This window comes from Suncus etruscus, chromosome 14 (assembly GCF_024139225.1).
Source record: "Suncus etruscus isolate mSunEtr1 chromosome 14, mSunEtr1.pri.cur, whole genome shotgun sequence".
NCBI lineage: Eukaryota > Metazoa > Chordata > Mammalia > Eulipotyphla > Soricidae > Suncus > Suncus etruscus.
The window spans coordinates 65,603,198-65,622,239 of record NC_064861.1 but is presented as its reverse complement, the minus strand read 5'-3'; the positions used below and the strand labels follow the sequence as shown (position 1 = coordinate 65,622,239).

General features: G+C 49.4%; 1 protein-coding gene across 1 annotated transcript in view; it reads right to left on the bottom strand.

The window, feature by feature from the left end:
* ZFHX3 (zinc finger homeobox 3) overlaps positions 1 to 19,042 on the bottom strand; it is a 221,710-nt gene that overhangs the window by 44,097 nt on the left and 158,571 nt on the right. The window contains exon 5 of the mRNA XM_049786326.1: positions 1,749 to 1,856. Coding sequence (XP_049642283.1) covers positions 1,749 to 1,856 — 108 coding nt within the window. The remainder of the gene's footprint in view (positions 1 to 1,748; positions 1,857 to 19,042) is intronic.

The window sequence follows — 19,042 nt, the reverse complement described above, 5'->3', positions numbered from 1 at the left end:
GCCCTAACCCGACTGGAAGGATTAGGGTGCCTGGCACATGGTCAGTGCTTGGTAAACAGTGGTGGCTGCTGTGTTGTTTTCTGGTGCCATGAGCTCATGGTGCAAGAGATCGTGCCTGACGCCCTCAGCACTGGAGGTTCACGGGCTGTTCCCTTTGGTTGCTCCATTAGGAGCTGCCAGACTGGTGCTGGAAGGAAAGAAGTTGGACAAAGGCCACAGGCTTCCTTTACCTTACAAAACCCAAAACTCTGCCAAGGAACCTGCCATCGGGGAAAGCCAGGTGCAGAGAGATCAAGGCAAGAATCAGAGCTGGGAAGCAGGTGCCCAGATAGTGCTGACCCAGGGTGGACAGTCCAGAAGGCTACTCCATTTATACCTCCCTCCAGGCCAGCCCCACCATCAGACATGGAGAACAAGACAAAACTAGGTTCCTAATTCTTGGGGCGGAGGGACAACACATGGGGTTGTTCTCTAAGTCAAGATATTCATCCTGATCCTACCATCCTGCTCAAGGATGTCTTGGCACAGGCTCAGGGCTACAACCTTGAGTGATATTCTACTGTCCAGGTCCAAGAATCTGGTTCCTTAAATCTCTCCTCAGAGGCAGTAATTCTTGGCCTCAATCGTTTTCATTGCTCTCCCTTGGCTGTGCTCCAGGATTCTGTATATCTTGTTGAAATAGTGAAAGCCAGGATTGAGCATGATTTAAACAACAGCCATGCCTGGGAAAGTAACAAAGGCCCAACCCACACAGGTGCTAGGAGGTAAATACTTTCTCCAAAAGAAAAAGAATTCCATTAATAATGGAAGGTAGTAAGGATTAGGTGGACCAAATGCCCAATGCAGTCATTTGCCACTTGTCACATCACTGAGTCCAAGTCTTATGATGATTTCTGGAAGATGTAAAAAGTCTTCACAGAAATGAGTTTGCCCTTTCTCAAAACCTGGATTCAAACCCCAACATCCCATATGGTCCTGAGCCCACCAAGAGCAATCCCTGAGTGCTAAGCCAAGAATAAACTCTGAGCTCCACCAGGTGTGGCCCCAAAACAAAACAAAGAAACAATAAACAAAACAGCCACAAAAAATCCTGACTTTCTTGGTCTTAGATGTCACTTTCCTCTCTTCCCAGTACCCACATTTCTGGAACCTGCCTGTTTTTCAGGCTTTTTCCATTATTTCCCCTTTGGGGGAGAAATTCCAACCTTCCTGCCTGGCTGTACTGCCAACCTCCCTTTTTGAAGGATGTTGGTATCATGAGTCCTTGCATGGTGTCAGGGTAGGGCACGAAGGCTTGGCAGGCTCAGAGGTACTTGTCTGGGCTTCCAAATGCAGGGCCTAGTCCATCCTTCACTTCTGGCTCCTTAGCGATGCAAGGGTGACCCCAGCCCAGCTCTGGAGGACAGTGCCCTCTGTTGGGCATGGGAGCAGGTGGGATAATAGAGGAAAAGCTTCAGTGGGAAAGTCAGATAGAAAGAGGAGAACCTTGCCCCCAGAGTCTTGTGCTCAGGGTCAGAGTTGGTCACTCAACTAACAAACTGCTTTGGGGCTACTTGGTCCAGAACTCAAACAATTCTCTCGTGTGTGGATGAAGACAGAGGAGAATGAAGGCATCAATTCCACAAGCCAGGTTTCCCACCTGTCAGATCCAGGAGGGCTGTCCTACAAGGGTTTGAATGCTCTATCCTCCCATTAGGAAGTCTCACCCTTTTGGGGGAGATGGCATGGGTGAGGCCTCTGCAGCATACCTGTCCACTTGGTCTGGTCTTTCTCACTCCCACTCTCTTGGTCTTTTGCAAGCTCCTCCGGATCAGCAGCCGTTTCACTGGGCCCTTCAACATCTTCAATGGCTTCTTCTGCAACAGAAAAGGATGAAAGGTCAAAGATTAAGTCAAGTTTGAAGACTGGATTTGGCTTCTACAGTAGGAATCACCAACCATAAAACAGAATGCAAACAACAGACTGCCTCTTCCGCTTGTATTTATTGAGGAAAGGGGTGTTGAGGGGTCCTCAAGGAACCATTTCAGTATCAGATGTTGAACCTAGGGCTCCCACATGTGCTGTAGCCCTTTGGGTTATCTCCCTGGTCAGTCCTGCCTTTCCCTAAAGCCCCCCTCCAAAGGCTTGGTGCATGATGAATCTGCCTGGGCAAGCATGAGTGGTGGGGACTTGGATACTCCCCTTGGCTGGTGCGTGGTTGGGACTTGCGCTGAATTGGCAATGAGCCACCAATGAGCATCGGACATTCCACTGGGTTGTCTAACTCCATTAGCATCATTGAAGTAATATGTATGAGTTTAACACAGGTAAATATCTCAGCTCACTCCAGCTCTGCATGTGCTAGCATAGAATGAGACTCAGATACAGTCACTGGTCCCTTCTAGGGCCTCAGTGTTGCTAAGGACATGCCAGACTGAGCCAGGCAATGCAGCCATTCATACTGAGAAGAGTTCCAGAATATCAGCGACATGGTGTCATCTCTAGGAGGGTTCCAGAACCTAAACATCACTAATGGGCATCCCAGGTATCAGTGACAAGAAGCTCAATGTACAGAGAAGGGGGAAAACTCTATAACTGAATTAGACACTTTCCTTCTGAAGTTATCCCATGCTGTACCCATCACTGGCTCGAAACTCACTAAAACTATCTCTTCGGCTCAGCACACAATGGTTTAGTGAGCGTAGAATAGCCACTTCCCACAATGTGACAATGACAGGAAAAAAAATGCCTCCTGCCCAAGCGAAGGTGAGAGGAATGAGAAACTTATGATGAATTCCCCACACCCCATATAGGGTTCCTCAAAGTCTACCAGGAGTGATCCCTTAGCGCAGAGCCAAGAGTAAGCCCTGAGCACCAAAATGTGTAGCCCAAACACAAAACAAGACATTACAGGTGAAGGAATGAAAGGAAGCAAAATCTCTTTTTGCTTCCCAAGTCTTTCGGGTAAGGGACTTTGCATGGCTCATACTGGGACCTCCGGATACCCCCAGGATTTTCCAAAGAGGCTACAAGTAAAAATGACACTAATGGAGGCCACAGCACAAGGAGGCAAACCCTAGTGGGACAGGGGTGAACCCATAGGAAGGAGGCAACATCAGAAGGGGCCACGGCTGAGAAATATTGCTTTTTAAAGTCTGTTTTCAGGTCATACCCTATAGTGCTCAGGGCTTACTCCTGAATCTATACTCAGGTACCATCACTTTGAAGACATATGGGGTGTCCAGGATCAAAACCCAGTTGGCCACATGCTAAGTAAACAACCTACCATTGCTCTAGCCCCGGGAAATGCTGCTTTAGTGTTTATTCAAAACATGAGGGATGAAGCATGTGGATGAGAAAGATGGGAAAACCAGGTGGATTCCTCATGAAATTGTAGAAAGAGTGAAGAACACCCTTTCCTGGGCATGGCAACAAGAGGGCCCCACAGTTCACAGCAACCACCCAACACTTGATTCCCAGGGAACAGGTGTGTGGGTCCCATTCAGGACTACCACTATGGGGTTTTGTCCAGTAAGTTTTCCTCAGCCATGTCAGCTTTTATTCAACGTCTTAATATTTCAGAATTTACACCCTCTCCCAATTCTCAAAACTAGCTTGTAAGTAGCATCTTAGGAAGTAAGAGCAATTCAAATAAACTGACCTCAAAAAGTTTATAAAACAGGCTGAGGAAGAAAGTGTCTATTTAGAGTCAGACTTTCTTATTTCCAAAGCTTTCCCAAAACAAGCAAACAAAAAAACCAATGGCAATCCCAGGAGTGGACAATGGCAACAGGATCCAGTAACATTCGTCCTTTACTACTACTACTACTACTACTACTACTACTACTACTACTACTACTACTACTACTACTACTACTCAGTCTGTGAGGCAACTGAAGGGAATGCAGAAGAATAAGTTACTGATAGTTTTTATCCTTAGCTAAGAGGCCTCCACATATAATTTTGTTCCCTTTTGTCATTGCACAGAAAAAGTTAACATCCTACCACTTCCTTCCTTCCTTAGTGCAAAGAGAAACATTGCTCAACTAACATTATTTAGTATAAAAAAATTGTGTGTGTGTGTGTTAGAAAGGCAAGTTAATGGTATGACATGCACCACCTTAATTATGTCCAGGCAGAATTTTCAATGCATGTTTTGAAAGCATTGTGGGAACTTGTTTGGCAACAACATGACAAAAACCTACCTTCAAATGGTGATGCTGGCAATATACCATATATCGTATTATGACATATCATTAGATCATATATTGATAGTATTACCATCAATATATCATTAAACTGGGACCACCCAAACTATATTTCCCTTAAAATATACCCACTGACTCCATTACTTGCTATGTTACAAAATATTGCTGGTACCCGATACATAAGTCCAACCTGACTGAGCAACAAGAAGTTTCATGGATCTCCTGGATTCCTCCCTCCTAGCTGATGTGCGCTACACGTGCATACACACACTCTCTCACTCTCTCTCTCTCTCTCTCTCTCTCTCTCTCTCTCTCTCTCTCTCTCTCTCTCTCTCTCTCTCTCATCAGAGAGAGGGAGACAATCTGACATCCACGAAATTAAGCACCCTGCTGAGAGGCTGAAGCCAAGGCCCTGTAGGCTGGGCAGCTGTTGCCTAAGGGGAAGGCCAGCTCCAAGGTCTTCGTCTCTTGAGTGCACTGGCTGGCCCTGTGCCAGGCGAGGAGAGTTAAGAACTCGTGGTCACTCCTTCACAGACCCCTGTGTGCCTTTTCAAACAAATCTATTCAGAAGACAGACTGCAGAGAATAAGCACAGGAACCAGGCCACCGCAGGCTGGGAATGAATATTCATGGTGTGTCTGTTCTCTGAGCGAACCTAGGTCTTTGCTTTGGTCTCTCCCTGCCCTGTGACTAGCCCAAAAGTCAGGGTGGCTTGGTTCCAAGGAGCCAGATAAAAGTGGTTTTAAGCCCTTTTTAAAATTTTTAAGGTGCTTGGTTTAGTATCATCGCTTGTGACTCTCTCACTAAAATGTTTCCAGGGCCTGGTCTGGAAGAAGCAAGATTAAGGGACTCCTGGGCAAGACAGTTTTCTTTACAAATCCACACACCCCACAGCTTAAAAACAGGCCTCAGCAAGTGGAGGAGGTACTCTGCTGCCATTCCATCTGTGACCTATAGGTGTCGCCCTCTGCATGGCCAGGCCTGGCAGGGCCTGCGAGCTGCAGGAGGCAGACAGCGTCTGGGCCCCTAACCTGAGCATGTGGAAATAATATACGTCTCCCAGTGAACTGTCTGTCTGGTTCTGAGGAAGTAAAATAGGACATTCATAAGCAGTTACACCATCTGTCTTTATACCATCATTGTCAATAGCAAGAGGAAAAAATCACTCTTTAAAGTGGATGAAAGCCCAGGAACCAGAAAGCCGCGAGTTCTGAGGATCAGTGAAGGTAGAAGGATGAGAACACAGAAGTTGAATGAAAATACAGAGCAGGAACTCACCAAGACTGCCCAGACCCCTCTGTACATCTTCAATTCTGCCAAGAGGACAGGAGACATAGTGCAGCAGGAAGGAAGGAAGCAGGCCTTATACACAGCCAATGCTGGTTCAATCCCAGGCACCACCATGCCCTCTGTGTCTGGCCAGGGGTGATCCCTGAATGCAGAGCCAGGAGTCAGTCCTGAGCACTGCTGGGTGTGCTCCTCTGAAAAAGCAATGCGAGCTCCCCCATCAAATCCCCAGTGCTCCAGATACCTGCTAGAAGGCAGGTACCTCCTCACAAAGATGCAGGGTCTATGGGTGCCAAAGTGCCCAGCTCTGAAATGGAAACTCAGCTGGGTCCACACTGATTGAGCACCTGGAGTCAACTGGCCCTACCACGTCCCCCTTACAGGCATGCACTGGATACCCACAGACTCGGAACAGAGCAGATGTGAATGTTTCCAGCCTCACTCACACATTCCGTACCCCCCACCCCTGTGATGCCAATGCCAACAAGCTGAGGTCATTGCCAAGGCCGATTTCCCTCTTCTATGAAACCAGCTACTGGCAGAAGGGAAGTTTCAACAGAGGAAGAGCAGACAAAGCAAGAATCCAGTTGTATCTAAAAAACTTTCCTTCCCTATGAAGAACCAACGGTTTTCTTTCACCAAGACACATAGTAATCACTACGCCACGTTCAAGGCTCAAATTGATCAACTGAAACTTGCCTCTATCTTCCCTCATGGTGAGGAACAGACCAGAACACACAATGGGAACTTTCTTGGGGGCATACCCAGGGGAGACCATTTTTGTTCCCCACCATGCCCCCACCTTGTTCTTGGCTGAAGGTACCAGCATCACAGAACAAAGGTCTGTTTTTTTTTTCTTTCAGAAAATTCTGAATATCTGGATATCTGGATATCTCCAGAGTGCCAGAGAAACCAATTCTGATACTGGCATCTCTTGTTTGGATGCATTTTCTTAAAGTGCCAGAAAAATGGAAGCAAATCTTAAGTAATGACAAGGCCCTTCTGATATTGCCTCTGCCTGCAGCTTCCATGGAAACGGCCTGAGAAGCTGAAGTGATGTGGGTCTGGGACAGAGGAGAGAACAGGGCCTGGACTTACCGCATCTGCCCTGCTGAAACACTATCTGGTTGGCTGAGTGCCCCATGTACTCCACCCTCTCCCCCAAACCAACTTTCACCTGTGCATTGTTCTCACTATCTTTTTTTCTGGTCTGGGGCAAAACTGGGTCTGCAGGTAACACCACCCAGGGCTCATAACTTCCAGAGAGAAATCTGTTCTGAAAGTGGGGTGGCTAGGGCCATGCAGATTGGGGCTCATATTGTGGGCCCAGGATATTGCTCTTCAAACAGGGTACTTTGCTTACCATAAATAAAAAGTGTCACATCTTTAGCTGTAAGTGGGACTATGGACAAAAGGTGTTACCAGGTCAGCATCCAAGCCACCAAACTCCTTGCACCATGTTCCCCAAATGTTCTAGAACAATTCTCTGGTTCCTAAGTCCTGACTGAACCATGCCTGCTGGACTGGAGGGAATGGAAGGTATGATGCAGCCTAGTTCCTCTGGCTACTGAGCCTTAACAGGAAAATGTCAATTCATTCCAACCTTCCCCCAGAACTATCAAAACCTCCCACCTCCAGGTAACAGAAATTTGGAAAACCACCTGAGAACTAGGGTCTATACTCCAATGCTCCCACCCAGGTCATCAGCCCAATCCAAGCCCCCAAGACAGACGTTGCTTTTCCCTTTTTTCTGGAGGGTTGGGTGGGGACAGCGATGAAAGAAAGTGCGTGCGCCTGTCGGCAGGCTGGGGCAGAGAAGCATTAGCTGTCAGGACCCACAATCAAATCAGGTTTGAAATATTTAGCAGTGGCTCGGAAAATGCGGTGGTGCAGCTCTGACAGGCGAGATGTGCACAGACACCCACTTTCCATTATAATGGAAATATCAGGCCTGTTCTGAATATGTATAACCCAGAAAAATGTATTGATTTTTCATTCGGCATTAAAAAAAAATGGAATAGCCTGCAGCTGTCAAAAGCCTTTTGTTAAAAGCTCATCTTTCCTGGAATGAGGTTTACCAGAAACAAGTTTTAATTGTATATCAGACCTCTTCTTTGAAAAAAAACAAAAACAAAATAACCAAGTTGCTGACTTGGAAGATGGGGGTAAAGCTCTTTCTGTCTCCCTGTTCAGCTGAATTAACAGAGGACAGCACAGAAGTGGCAGAAAGGTTCCAGACACCAGTCAGAGTGGGACACCAATGAAGGAGAGGTAGTCACTTTTGCTGGGGTCCCTGGAGTGGGCCATGCCATGTTCTCGAACCCTAGTGGAGGGGCAGACTGTGTGGCACAGACAGTGGGGTGCACTTCAACCTCCTGAAGGTGATGCAAATGGACACTAAGGCAGAACATTCCAGCAAGTCCACCCACCCCTCTCCATGGGAGTCTGGTACTGTCTGCCTCCAGGCACAATTGCTCCATCCCACATCTCACCAATATAGGCCACATTAATTCTGCCATCTAACATCAGTGACTAGACCAGGTGGTGAGTTGGACCTAGAATATTAGGACACATGAGAAATCTGGAACAGGAAATGACCCAGTGGGCAGATATGGGGCCAGGGGGTCCCCCCAGCTCTTCTCCTCTGCTCCCATCTTCTCTCTCAGTGCTGGGAAAGAAGTGTTGATTAGGGTGAGGCCACTGCTCCTGGGTGTCACTCGAGCCACAATCCCACTGCACAATGCAACCCCAATGCAGGGAGCAGTGGAGTTTTCCCACCTCCTTGGGATGAGGTGCCAGTTTGTTCCACCTAGGAACGAGCTGTCCTCTAAAACCAGGGACTAGCATATTCTAAGTAGGCAGTAGATACACTGGCTCCTGCTGACAGGGCTTAATACCCGTGCCATCTGCCTGCACATTGCCCTAAAGAACGGAGCCCGCAAAAGTAGGCCCTGTTCTAGGGACCACTGACTTTGGCACTTGGTCAACCCTGGGCTTGGCCTGGCAGGGCACCAACAAGGACCTTCCTCTCCTGGCCCAAGTGAACGGAAGGATCCTGCACCGAGAATAGCCCCACCTGCAGGCCAGATTTTGTTTGGTTGTTTGGGGGACCACTGCCTCCAGTGCTGGGGATAGATGGTGGGGCTCACCATTCAAAGCATACATTGATCCCTCTGAGTGATCTCCTCTGCCAGTAAATTTTTTAATTTTTATATTTGGTGGCCAAACCGCTAACCAGCTGTCTTAAATAAAACTCCCCTTTCTACACCAGATTTCTGCCTACAAGAGGTAAGAGTTGGGAACAGGACAAGAACAATGGGAGTCCCCAGGAAAGATCACACACACACATACACAAACATACACCTCTAGTGGCCAGCTCTTCCACAGGGAACCTTTATCTTATTTATTTTGGCTCTTTCTGGTTTGGAGGTCACAATGTGCAGTGCCCAGGGCTTACTCCTGGCACTGTGCTCAGGGATCACTCCCAGCAGGACTAGGGGAAGCCAAAGGTGGTGCTAGGGATCAAATGGATGAAATCAGGCCTAGTCTTGTGCAAAGCAAGTCCCCTTGCTGTCCTATCTCTCCAGCCCCTCGTGGACCCTTTAGTAAGGGGTCTCAAACTCGCAGCCCGCAGGCTGTTTGCGGCCCTCTGTACAACATTTTGTGGCCCTGCCCTAGAGGAATCTTTTTTTTTTTTTTTTTTGGTCGTTTGGGTCACACCCCCCAATGTTCAAGTCTTACTACTGACTTTGCACTCAAGGATCACCCCGACTTTACCTCCCAGGTAAATTGAGTTTGAGATCCCTGCTTTAAGTGGTCATATAACCGCAGCACTCTGTGCCACCCTGGGCAGAACTGGGCCTTTTTGGGATGGAGCTGGGGATGGGCTTTGGCCGGGAGTCCACAGGCTCCAGGAAACTGGGGCACTGCCCCACCTTGCCATCCTGGCATGAAGTTGCAGGAACCAGCGCTCCAGAGGAACCCTGTATTATTAAAATGACTAATTGGAGAATAGAGACCATTTATGCTTTTGTATATTTGAAGATCTTGCCACACTGTTTATAGAAACAAGAAAAATGGGGCTTGCGGAGTGAGAGGAAGTCAGGTTGTGCAGACCGGCCAACAGCACCTCAAGGAGAGCAATGAGGCTTCTTATCATGGGGGCCCACCTGGCGTCCTCGCCTGGCCACATCAGCAGAGCATCAACCTCACACTAAAATGAGGTGGGTGGTAGGGTAAAGAGGCAGAGGTGGGGGGGGGGGGGCATGCCCAACAGCATCGCCACAAGTTCCTCCAGTTTCTCAGAAGCACTGCCTCTCTGCTCAGTGGGTCAAAGCTGACCAAGGTGCAAACAAAGTCCAGCCCAAAAAACAAGATCAATGTTTCAAGGGAAGGCTTGACTCTTTTTCCTCTTTTAAAAAATAAATAACAATAATAGTAAGTGAAGCGTGTGAGTTCTAGTTGGCTTCAGACCTATCTTCCACCCAAAATCCAACTGTGGCCCACGAGACTGACCTGGAATTTAATCCGCTGGGGTCTCTTCGGGTCTGAACAAGATTTAATCCCCTGGAGTCTCTCCATAACTCATAGCTACTGTTACTTTCACACACGAAATGTTCAACAACAACAACAACAACAACAACAACAACAGCAAAATAGGCCAATTCCCAGAGCATGTGCAATGCAGGGAGTGACTGTATTGTAGCCTGTGGGAAACAGTCACAAGCCCATCTCTCTTTCCCCGCCCTTTCCCCATCCAAATAACCATGAAAAATGCCACATCAATGTCAGGGACCACAAAGGCGCTGCTCCCGGGGTTGGTGCATTTGCAGGGGTGTTTCCTTTCTCTGGACCAAAACTACCTTCCATTGTACTTTGCTGAAAATGTGATCTAACAAATGCATTCTGACAAGTTCTTTTCTTTCAAACCACAATTCGCAGCTTAACCCCACACTGAACTGGAAGGTTCTAGAAAAAGGAGGCAGGAAATCTAGAAGGCCCTTAAAACCAAGAAGGGGGTGAAGGATGAGGCTCCTTTGATAAAGACAAAATAATGGAGAAGAACAAAGACTCTGGGGGCATTTGCAGGTAAAGGCACTTGCCTTGCAAGCAGCCCGCCGAGATTAGATCTCCAGCACCACATATGGTCCCGGAGCCTTGCCAGGAATAAGCCCTGAATAATGCCAGAGGTGTGGCTACCTTCAAAACTGAAGCAAATAAATAGAAGGAAAAATAATGAATTTCACTCAGCATGCTATGGAGAAAAAAGAGGAGGGAGAGTAGAAGATAAAGTTTTAAGAGCAAACAGCAATTAGGCAAGAGCAGAAGAAAAAGAAAAAGGAAGAGTTGTGGGGGGTGTCTGTAGGGAAGAGGCAGGTGACCTGAGGTCTCTCACCCCAACAAACCACTGCCAGGAGTTGGGCACTACACCCAGAGTTGATGCAGAGTTGGAAGGCATTTCTCAGACCTACCATGTGAGGAGTAAGGAATGGAAAAACCCGACATCTCTCCTTGGGCCCCCCTTTTTGTTGTTGTTATGGGTTTTTGTTTGTTTTTGGGCCATACCCGGTGATGCTCAGGGGTTACTCCTGGCTATGCGCTCAGAAATCGCTCCTGGCAGGACCGAAGTGATGGCGGGGAGCAGTAAAGCATCTGCCTTGCTGGCACTAGCTTAGGGCAGACCATGGTTTAATCCCCCAGCGTCCCATATGGCCCCCCAAGCCAGGAGTGATTTCTGAGCGCATAGCCAGGAGTAACCCCTGAGCATCACCACCAGGTGTGGCCCCCCAAAAACAAACAAACTTAAAAAAAAAAAGGAAATAGCTTCTGGCTTAGGGGACCATATGGGATGCCGGGGATCAAACCGATGTCCATCCTAGGTTAACGTGTGCAAGGCAAATGCCTTACTGCTGCACCACCACTCCATTAGGCCCCTTTTCTGGGGAAAGGGACATTTTCCAAACAAGGGGATGAGCCTAAAATCTCCCAACATCCCAGGTATGAGGCTTCAGTAGGCCCCAAAGGTCTCTGTCTTTGTCTTTCAAAGACTGCTGGGAATAAACACTGCCAAGATTCCAAGGCAGGGGCAGAGAGAAAAGACAGAAACTTTCACAAGTGAGTGAAAGAAGAGTTCATAAAACAAACACTAAAACAAAAACAAACAAATGAGCTTGTCCAGAAGCAGCCTGGGATGGTATCAGCTTCTGAGTTGAAACAATTTTGGGCTGAAGTGATTGTATAGCAGAGAAGGCGTTTGCCTTGCACATAGCCAACCCAGGTTCCATTCCTGGCATTCTATAAGGTCCTGCTGATCACCACCAGGAGTGATTCCTGAGTGTAGAGCCAGGAGTAACTATTAGCACCATCAGGGTCCCAAAACAAAACGAAACAAACAGACAAATCAAACAAAATGAACTTATCAGAGATCTTAAGCTTAATTCTGCAAAATGAACTTATTTATCAGAGATCTTACGCTTAATTCTGATTAAAATGAATCGAACATATGACATGTTTCCTTATGTATTTGTTTCATTGGAAGATGTTGGAAAAACACTCTGAATGAAAAAATAGGAGGATGTTGAGGAGGGCCTGGAAGTGAACTCAAGCACCGGTGTCCAGAAGGAGGTACATGGAAAATACCCAGAAGTGACATTAAATGATGAGGATTATGACCCAATGGACCTACATGAAGCCTGGCAGAGAGGCTCCTGGACAAGAGCAACTGTGGAGTCAGGTGCTAGCTGCATGGAAACCAGGCCAGCAAGGCACAGGGAAGGCCAAGGGTGGCCTCAGAGACCCCTCATAAACCCACAGCCTGGCACATGGGGCAGTCAAGACTCAGAGAAGGACTGCCGGGACATCAAGATAAGGTCTTGCCAGCAAGCAGCAGCCTGATGAGAACCAGAGAAAGGGGCACTGGGGTATGATAAAGAGTGTGGCCCAAGAAAACCCAGCTCTGACTCAGGCTGCAGAGACCCGGGACTGCAAAAGAAGGACTCAACCCCACCCCCATGGCCTCATTCGGGCTCAGAGAGCTTGAGGAGCCCCCAGAAATTGTAGCCCGCCAATGACCTCTTGAGAGCAAAGATTGGAAAAATGACTCATAAAAACAAAGTATAGAGGCTGTAACAATAGCACAGTGGTAGGGCACTTTCATGCCTTGCACATGGCCGACCTGGGACAAACCCAGGTTCAATTCCCACCATCCCATATGGTGCCTGAGCCTGCCAGGAACAATTTCTGAATGCAGAGCCAGGAGTAACCCCTGAGCACTGCCAGGTGTGGCCCAATACCAAAATAAAACAAAAAACAAAGTGTAAAGGCTCAGGCTTCCCAAGCCCTATCTGGGGGCCAGACCCGTGATACTGAGCCCTCAAAGCACAAACTTTACCACTGCAGAGGGAACAGTGTGAAACATTTTAGGGGACAATTCTGGTAATGGTGGGGGGCAGCTTTGGAGGAAAGGGGGCAGCTAAAATGGAGCCAACCACCTGAGGAAGGTATCTCCAGTCCCCCCCCCCCCCACCATGCACTCTCAGCCCCGGTCCCACTAGGGCCTGCCTTTGCCGGGTGCGCTGCTGGTCACCCTGGAGACGGTTCAGGCCCTGGTGACACGTGGAAAGTCGAAAACTGGGCCACTCTCCAAAACCATCGAGTCCCCAAAGGCACTTGAGTCTGAAAGAAGCCGGCAGCCGAAGCAACACGTTTCAGTTGACATTTCCTAGGCAACGGCAAAGAAAGCGGAGCCGATGGCAGCAGCAGAGGTGCGGGAAAAGTGTGCCCCGAAGCTGGTGTGTACCATGGGGGCACGCCGCCCCTCCAGGTCACGGGAAGGAGCAAGAAATATTCAAGGCTCTCGGCTCTTGCTTCTCCTTTGGGAACACACTCAATACTATGCCCACGGCTAAATCCAAACGCTTTCTCAACTCGGGTGGTGCACAATGGTAGAGGAGCTGAGCCACAAGCCACTCGGCCACACCTGTCCGCTCAAGAGCATTTATAGCTCAGCCCCTGCACCGCAAACAGTGATGGAGACTCAAGTAAAAATCAGGTAAGGCCTGACCTTAAAATTGATGATCCAGGAGCACTAGGAGTGTGGGTGGAAGGAGGGGGTTGATCAACCTCAATGGGCAAAGTCAGCCTGTCTGGAAACTGGCTCAGCTCTGCACAACTTTGGTGACAAGTTGGGAAGAAATGAAGTCCCAGGATGAGGAAAATTCATGTTTCATGGGGATGAGCCAGAGCCAGGGAAGGGTGGAATCAGGAAACTCAGTATTTCAGAGAAGAGAAAGAAGAGAGATTTTTATAACAGGCTACACTGAGCACTGAGACTACCAGGAAGCAGGAAAAAAGAGTAAAATGGAGGGAGGAATAAAGGCAAAGTGGGAAAGGGAAGGAGGAAGGAGGAAAGAGAAAGGAGAATGAAAGTAAAGAGGATGGGGAAGGAAGTAGGAGAATGAAAGTAAAGATGAAGAGGAGGATGGAGGAAGAAGGGGGAAGAGGAAAGGGAATGGGGAGTACCCTGCTCTCAAAGGGTATGGAATACCTTGCTCTTGAGGTGGGAAGCTCTCTGCTCTCATGGGTACTTCATCAAGTACATCTAGGAAGTGAGGCACAAAAGCCACCTTGTTGTTTAGGGTTGGCTCTCTCTGCTCTTCACACCTTGACACAACATACCACATAGGTAGAAAAGGGCTCCCCAAACCCAAGAACCCGAAGAACCAGTCTCCAAAGAAAGTACAGTCTGTGAACTTTCTGCCCACTGCCATGTGGCTCTCCAGAAACCTACATTTGCCTGAATGAGCCACGGGGCTCCAGTAAATCTGTGCACAGCTCCCCACACCTCCCTTTCCTGCTCTCTCTGGAAGCTGGGGGATCCCCAAAGTCCCGCTCCCCAGTGACTGGGGACTGTGCCTTTCCACAGAGCCTGTACATCCAGGGGGAGGTCCCTGGGGCAGCCGAAGTCCAGAATCCCCACCACAAGGACTAGCAAGAGCCAAGTAATTGCTTTTCCCCTTCCACTAATAAGCTTTTCAGCAGAGGAAGAATTCAGCTGCCTCTGCCTCTCCTCACTCCAAATAATCTAAAGTGACTGCAATTTCAGTGTGGCTCCTGCATTCAGCTCTCCCCCTCCCCCTGTGGAGGTCAGAGGTGTCAAGTGAGGCCTCTCCATTCCTTCTCCGCTGCCTCCATGCCCCTCGAACAGTCGAACAGTCGGGATTCCAGGAAACAACCCCGAAGGCCTAGAAGAACATTGTGTATGTGGGTGGGTGGATGTGTGGATCTCTGCTGCAAACAACTGGTTAGGAATACCCCACTCAATGCTGGGGGTAGGGGACTGGGGCTCTGAGTCCTGGTGTGAAGGTATTGTGTGGTGAGGGGTTGGCTAAGGAGTTCCAGTTTATTCTAGTGATGCAGATAACTCAGTTCCACCCAGGTTGCCACCAGTGAAGGTTCTAGAATACTCTGCCCATTCTCTCTGTGCTGCATTGTCTAAATGAATGAAAAGTGCTTTCCGTTAGGGAGGGTGCAAGATGCTCCCTGAGTCCAAGTGAGGGAGGTCTGGTACAGCAAAAGGGAAACAACACAGGAAGCAACTGGACAAGAGAAAGCAGGAGGAAGGGTTGGGAGGTGCTACTGGAAAGACACAGCTTGGGGTATCAGCACCTGGGAGGATCCAGGGGAAGGAGACTTAAGGGCAAGCACCAGGGGCAACGGGGGTATCACCTACCCACTCACACACCCCACACACAGTGGCCATTTCCTCCTGGCCACTGCTGGGCCTGTGATGGGAATTGATCTACCTCAATTATGTGCTCTTGTCCCCATGTCAGTTCATCAGCATCATGCACCCCAGTCAATGAAAGACTTCGTGATGAAGCAATCACAGGCACGGGCTAGCCTGGCACCTGCCCACTGCTGGACTGGGCTCAGCTACAGCCTCATCAGCCCAGAATCCAACGCCACAGCCCTCCTACACCCTAACCCTCTATCCTGCCCAGATGCCTGAGGCCTGTTTTCTGATCCCATCCCCAAATACGCAGGACTAAGCAAGGCAGGGGTGATGGGCACTAAGCCCTGCTTGGCTTTTCTCCTTTCAGATGAGCCCAAAGCCCAAAACCAACTAGAACTAGAAAGTGTCCTGCTGCTTAAGTCCTTCAAAGCCAACGATCCTGGGGCCAGTGGAAGCAAGGATCACTGGCCCCACTTCACAGAGAAGGCCAGTGAGGCCCAGGCCCAGAGTCAATTACTGAGTCACACAGCTCAAAAGTAACAGTTTGGCAACTTGGCACATGTGCTGCCTGGGTACACGGTCCCTGAGCACATGCTGTTGCATCTTCTCCTCCTGAGATGTGGATTTTCCTACTTTCCTATTGGGCTATGTACCAGGGTTCTCTCCTGAGAGCATTATGCATTACTCTTTATCCTTTCACTCTCCTTCCTCAGAAATCCTACCCAAATCAGTTTGTACTTTAAAAAAAAAAAAAAAAAAAAGGAATAACAACTCTCTTAAGGGTCATGCTCTTAGTCAATACCTATACAAGCACTGTTGTGGCCTTTGCAGAACTTTTGCTAGTGCTATTCATCCATCCATCCTTGCACCCATCCCTCCACAAATCCACCCATCCATCCACCCATCCATCTACCCATCCATCCATCCACCCATCCATCCATCCATCCATCCATCCATCCATCCATCCATCCATCCATCCATCCATCCATCCATCCATCCATCCATCCATCCACCCACCCACCAAAAGAAAAACAAAAACCAGGGCTGGAGTGACAGCACAGTGGTACAGTATTTGCCTTGCATGCAGAAGACCCAGGATAAATCTGGGTTTGATCCCTGGCATCCCACATGGTCCCTTGAACCTGCCAGGAGTGATTTCTGAGTGCAGAGCCAGGTGTAACCCCTGAGCACTGATAGGTGTGACACAAAAACAAAACAAAACAAAAATCCCTCCATGCATCTATCTATCCATCCCTTCCTCTACACATACAATACTGTGGGGCTACAGACTGAATTTTGGTTCTTGTTTTCTTGGTACAGTGGTGGGGTGCTGTATGGTCTCACAGCATTGAACAGTTGGGTTGCCCAGTAGGAAAGTATCTAAGGATGTGCATAAGTCTTACTGAGAGGCAGAGACAAAATCTCCTCAAGCCTTTATCTTTACAGAGGGAAAGGGGGTGTGAGTAGCTGAGCTGGGGTGAAGAACTACAGCCAAAAAGTCTTTTTAATTTTCTTCTTTTGTAAAATGTGTGTGAAGCAGGGCAACAGGGTATCCCCAACCCTCAGTGCTGGGCACAGAGCTCAGCTCTCTCCAGTCCTGCACCCAAAACAACACAGTTACAAGCTGGGGAGATAGTACAGGAGGGAAGATGCTTGCCTTACGCGTGGCTGGTCTGAGTTAGATTTCACCATCTCATTTGGTTCCCTGAGCAGCACATGAGTGATTCATAAACAATGAAATAAATTCTAAGCACATTTAGATATACCCCCACCTCTCAAAAAACAAAAATAAAGCAAAAAATGAATTAGGGGCAAGGGTCTCCACACCCCAAGAAACTTCAGGGATGGGGTGAGTCAACTTGGAAGGGTTATAACTCAAACTGACAAAGCTGTAGCCCACACCATCTCCCCTACTGGGCCATTTCACACTAACAACAGTCCCTGAAAACTGAACAACCTCACAGAGGCCACGTGATCCCAGTGTCACTGCCCAATGAGGGGCGCGTCCAGCATAGGAGGTTGCCAGGGAGTGCAGGAGGGATGAGACTCCTCTTCTGTGGGCGGCTGCTGGTCAGTTGGCCCCACTCACCACCACCCAGCTCCACTGGTGACACAGATACCTCTTGACACAGATGGGTTCCCCTCAAACTGCCACCATCTGGGGCTCGAATCAGGTTAACTAGGGATGGGGAGATGTCTGAGATGTCTTTCCTGAGGCAGCTGGATTCCACTGTGCAGTGGAGACCAAGTGCCCGTGAACACCAAACAGCATGTTGTCAGGCGTCCAAGTCTACCCAATCCAGTGTCACTGCCTGTTGCCATGGGGGGTTGGAAGGCCTGCAGACACCTCAGGGAGACCAGAGGTGCCTGATCCCAGTGCAAATGGAGACAGGGAGGGGGAACACAGTTGGTGTAGAAGGAAGAGCTCAAGCAACATACAAGTGCACCCAGCCCAGTGGGAAAGAAAAGGACCCAAAAGCACAGTAGAATCTGTGGGGAGGAGCTAGGAGCTGGGAGCAAAAGGGGCAAAGCGGAAATGAGCCACGCCCCACACCGCTCAGAGCACCCCAGAGAGATTTTCTGGATGCCTCGAAGCCCAGTTGGGAGAACAATTCACTGTGTTGGTTCACTTTGTGCTCATCACCTGGAAAGCTGCATTTTTTGCATTTGGGGGAAAGGATCCGAACAATGATGGGCCTGCAGGCTGCTGCCCCCTTCATACTTCACCTTCCTAGAATAAACTGACCAGCACCAAAATGAGGTATTGTGCTGGGCCAGCCCTTTCCTGACCGCATCTGCAAATGCTGGGGGCGGGAAGTGGTGGTGGTTGGGGGAGCTGGGGTCTCTCCTTGCCCACCTCACCGACCCTCCCCAGCAGTCAGGCCCATCTGGCTCATTAACCTTCCAGGGCACACTGGAACAGGGGTACTCCCAATGCTGCCACACTGCCAGCTCGGGAGCCCTATTGATCTGCCCTACACCCGATGCCTTCGGAGTTGTTTATGATCAATATGCAAATTGCCCATGGCATTGATCTCGTATTAATTTTCAATTAGGGAATCCGCAAGGGGTCTCTGAGGGTCAATACCGAACAATACAGGGGAAACTCCACGGAGGAAGGGGTCTGGTGCTGACCAAGCTGCCCCGAGCCCCCCTTCTCAACACTTTAGGGGATTTTAGGTGATTCACCTGCAATGGGGCTCACTCAGCTGCCCCCCCCCCCCCCCAAGTCAGATCCCTTCTGTCACAGCTGCGTCCTGGCCTGGCTGTGTGTGGGGCCGATGGCCCATCTTCCCCCCTCTGCCCATCCTGGGCACACTTCCCAGGGAGGCCGGCACGTTCCTGGCGGACACCCAATATCTGGGTCAAAGGCCTAGGGTGCCTCTAAGTCTCCCCATGCCACACCCCGGCCCTGAGACCACTTTCTTCCCCGGCTCCCCATCCACACATACCTTCCTTCTCTCTCTCTCTCTCTCCCTCGCCCTCCTTTCTGCTTAGTCACGGCACGTCACCTTGGCACGCTGCCACGGCTGGAGCTGGCGAGCGCCACAGTCCCCAGGAATCTCAGCTGCCAGGTTATGCTTGGCAAGCAAGCCGCTCATGTCATTTCAGAAGCGCAATGGGGGCTAGGGAAGGCCCTGCCCCAAACCCTCCTTCTCCGCTGGTGGAACCAGGGGCCAGGGCCGGGGAGCAGGGCAACGCTAGGGTGACGTGAGGAACTTTTTACTACTTGCTCAATTTCCCAGCAGCAGCCGGGGCACGGTGCAGTGTACTGTGCAGAATGGGGGGCGTACTCTGAGCGGCATGTGCCCAGAAGGAAATATGACCTGGGATG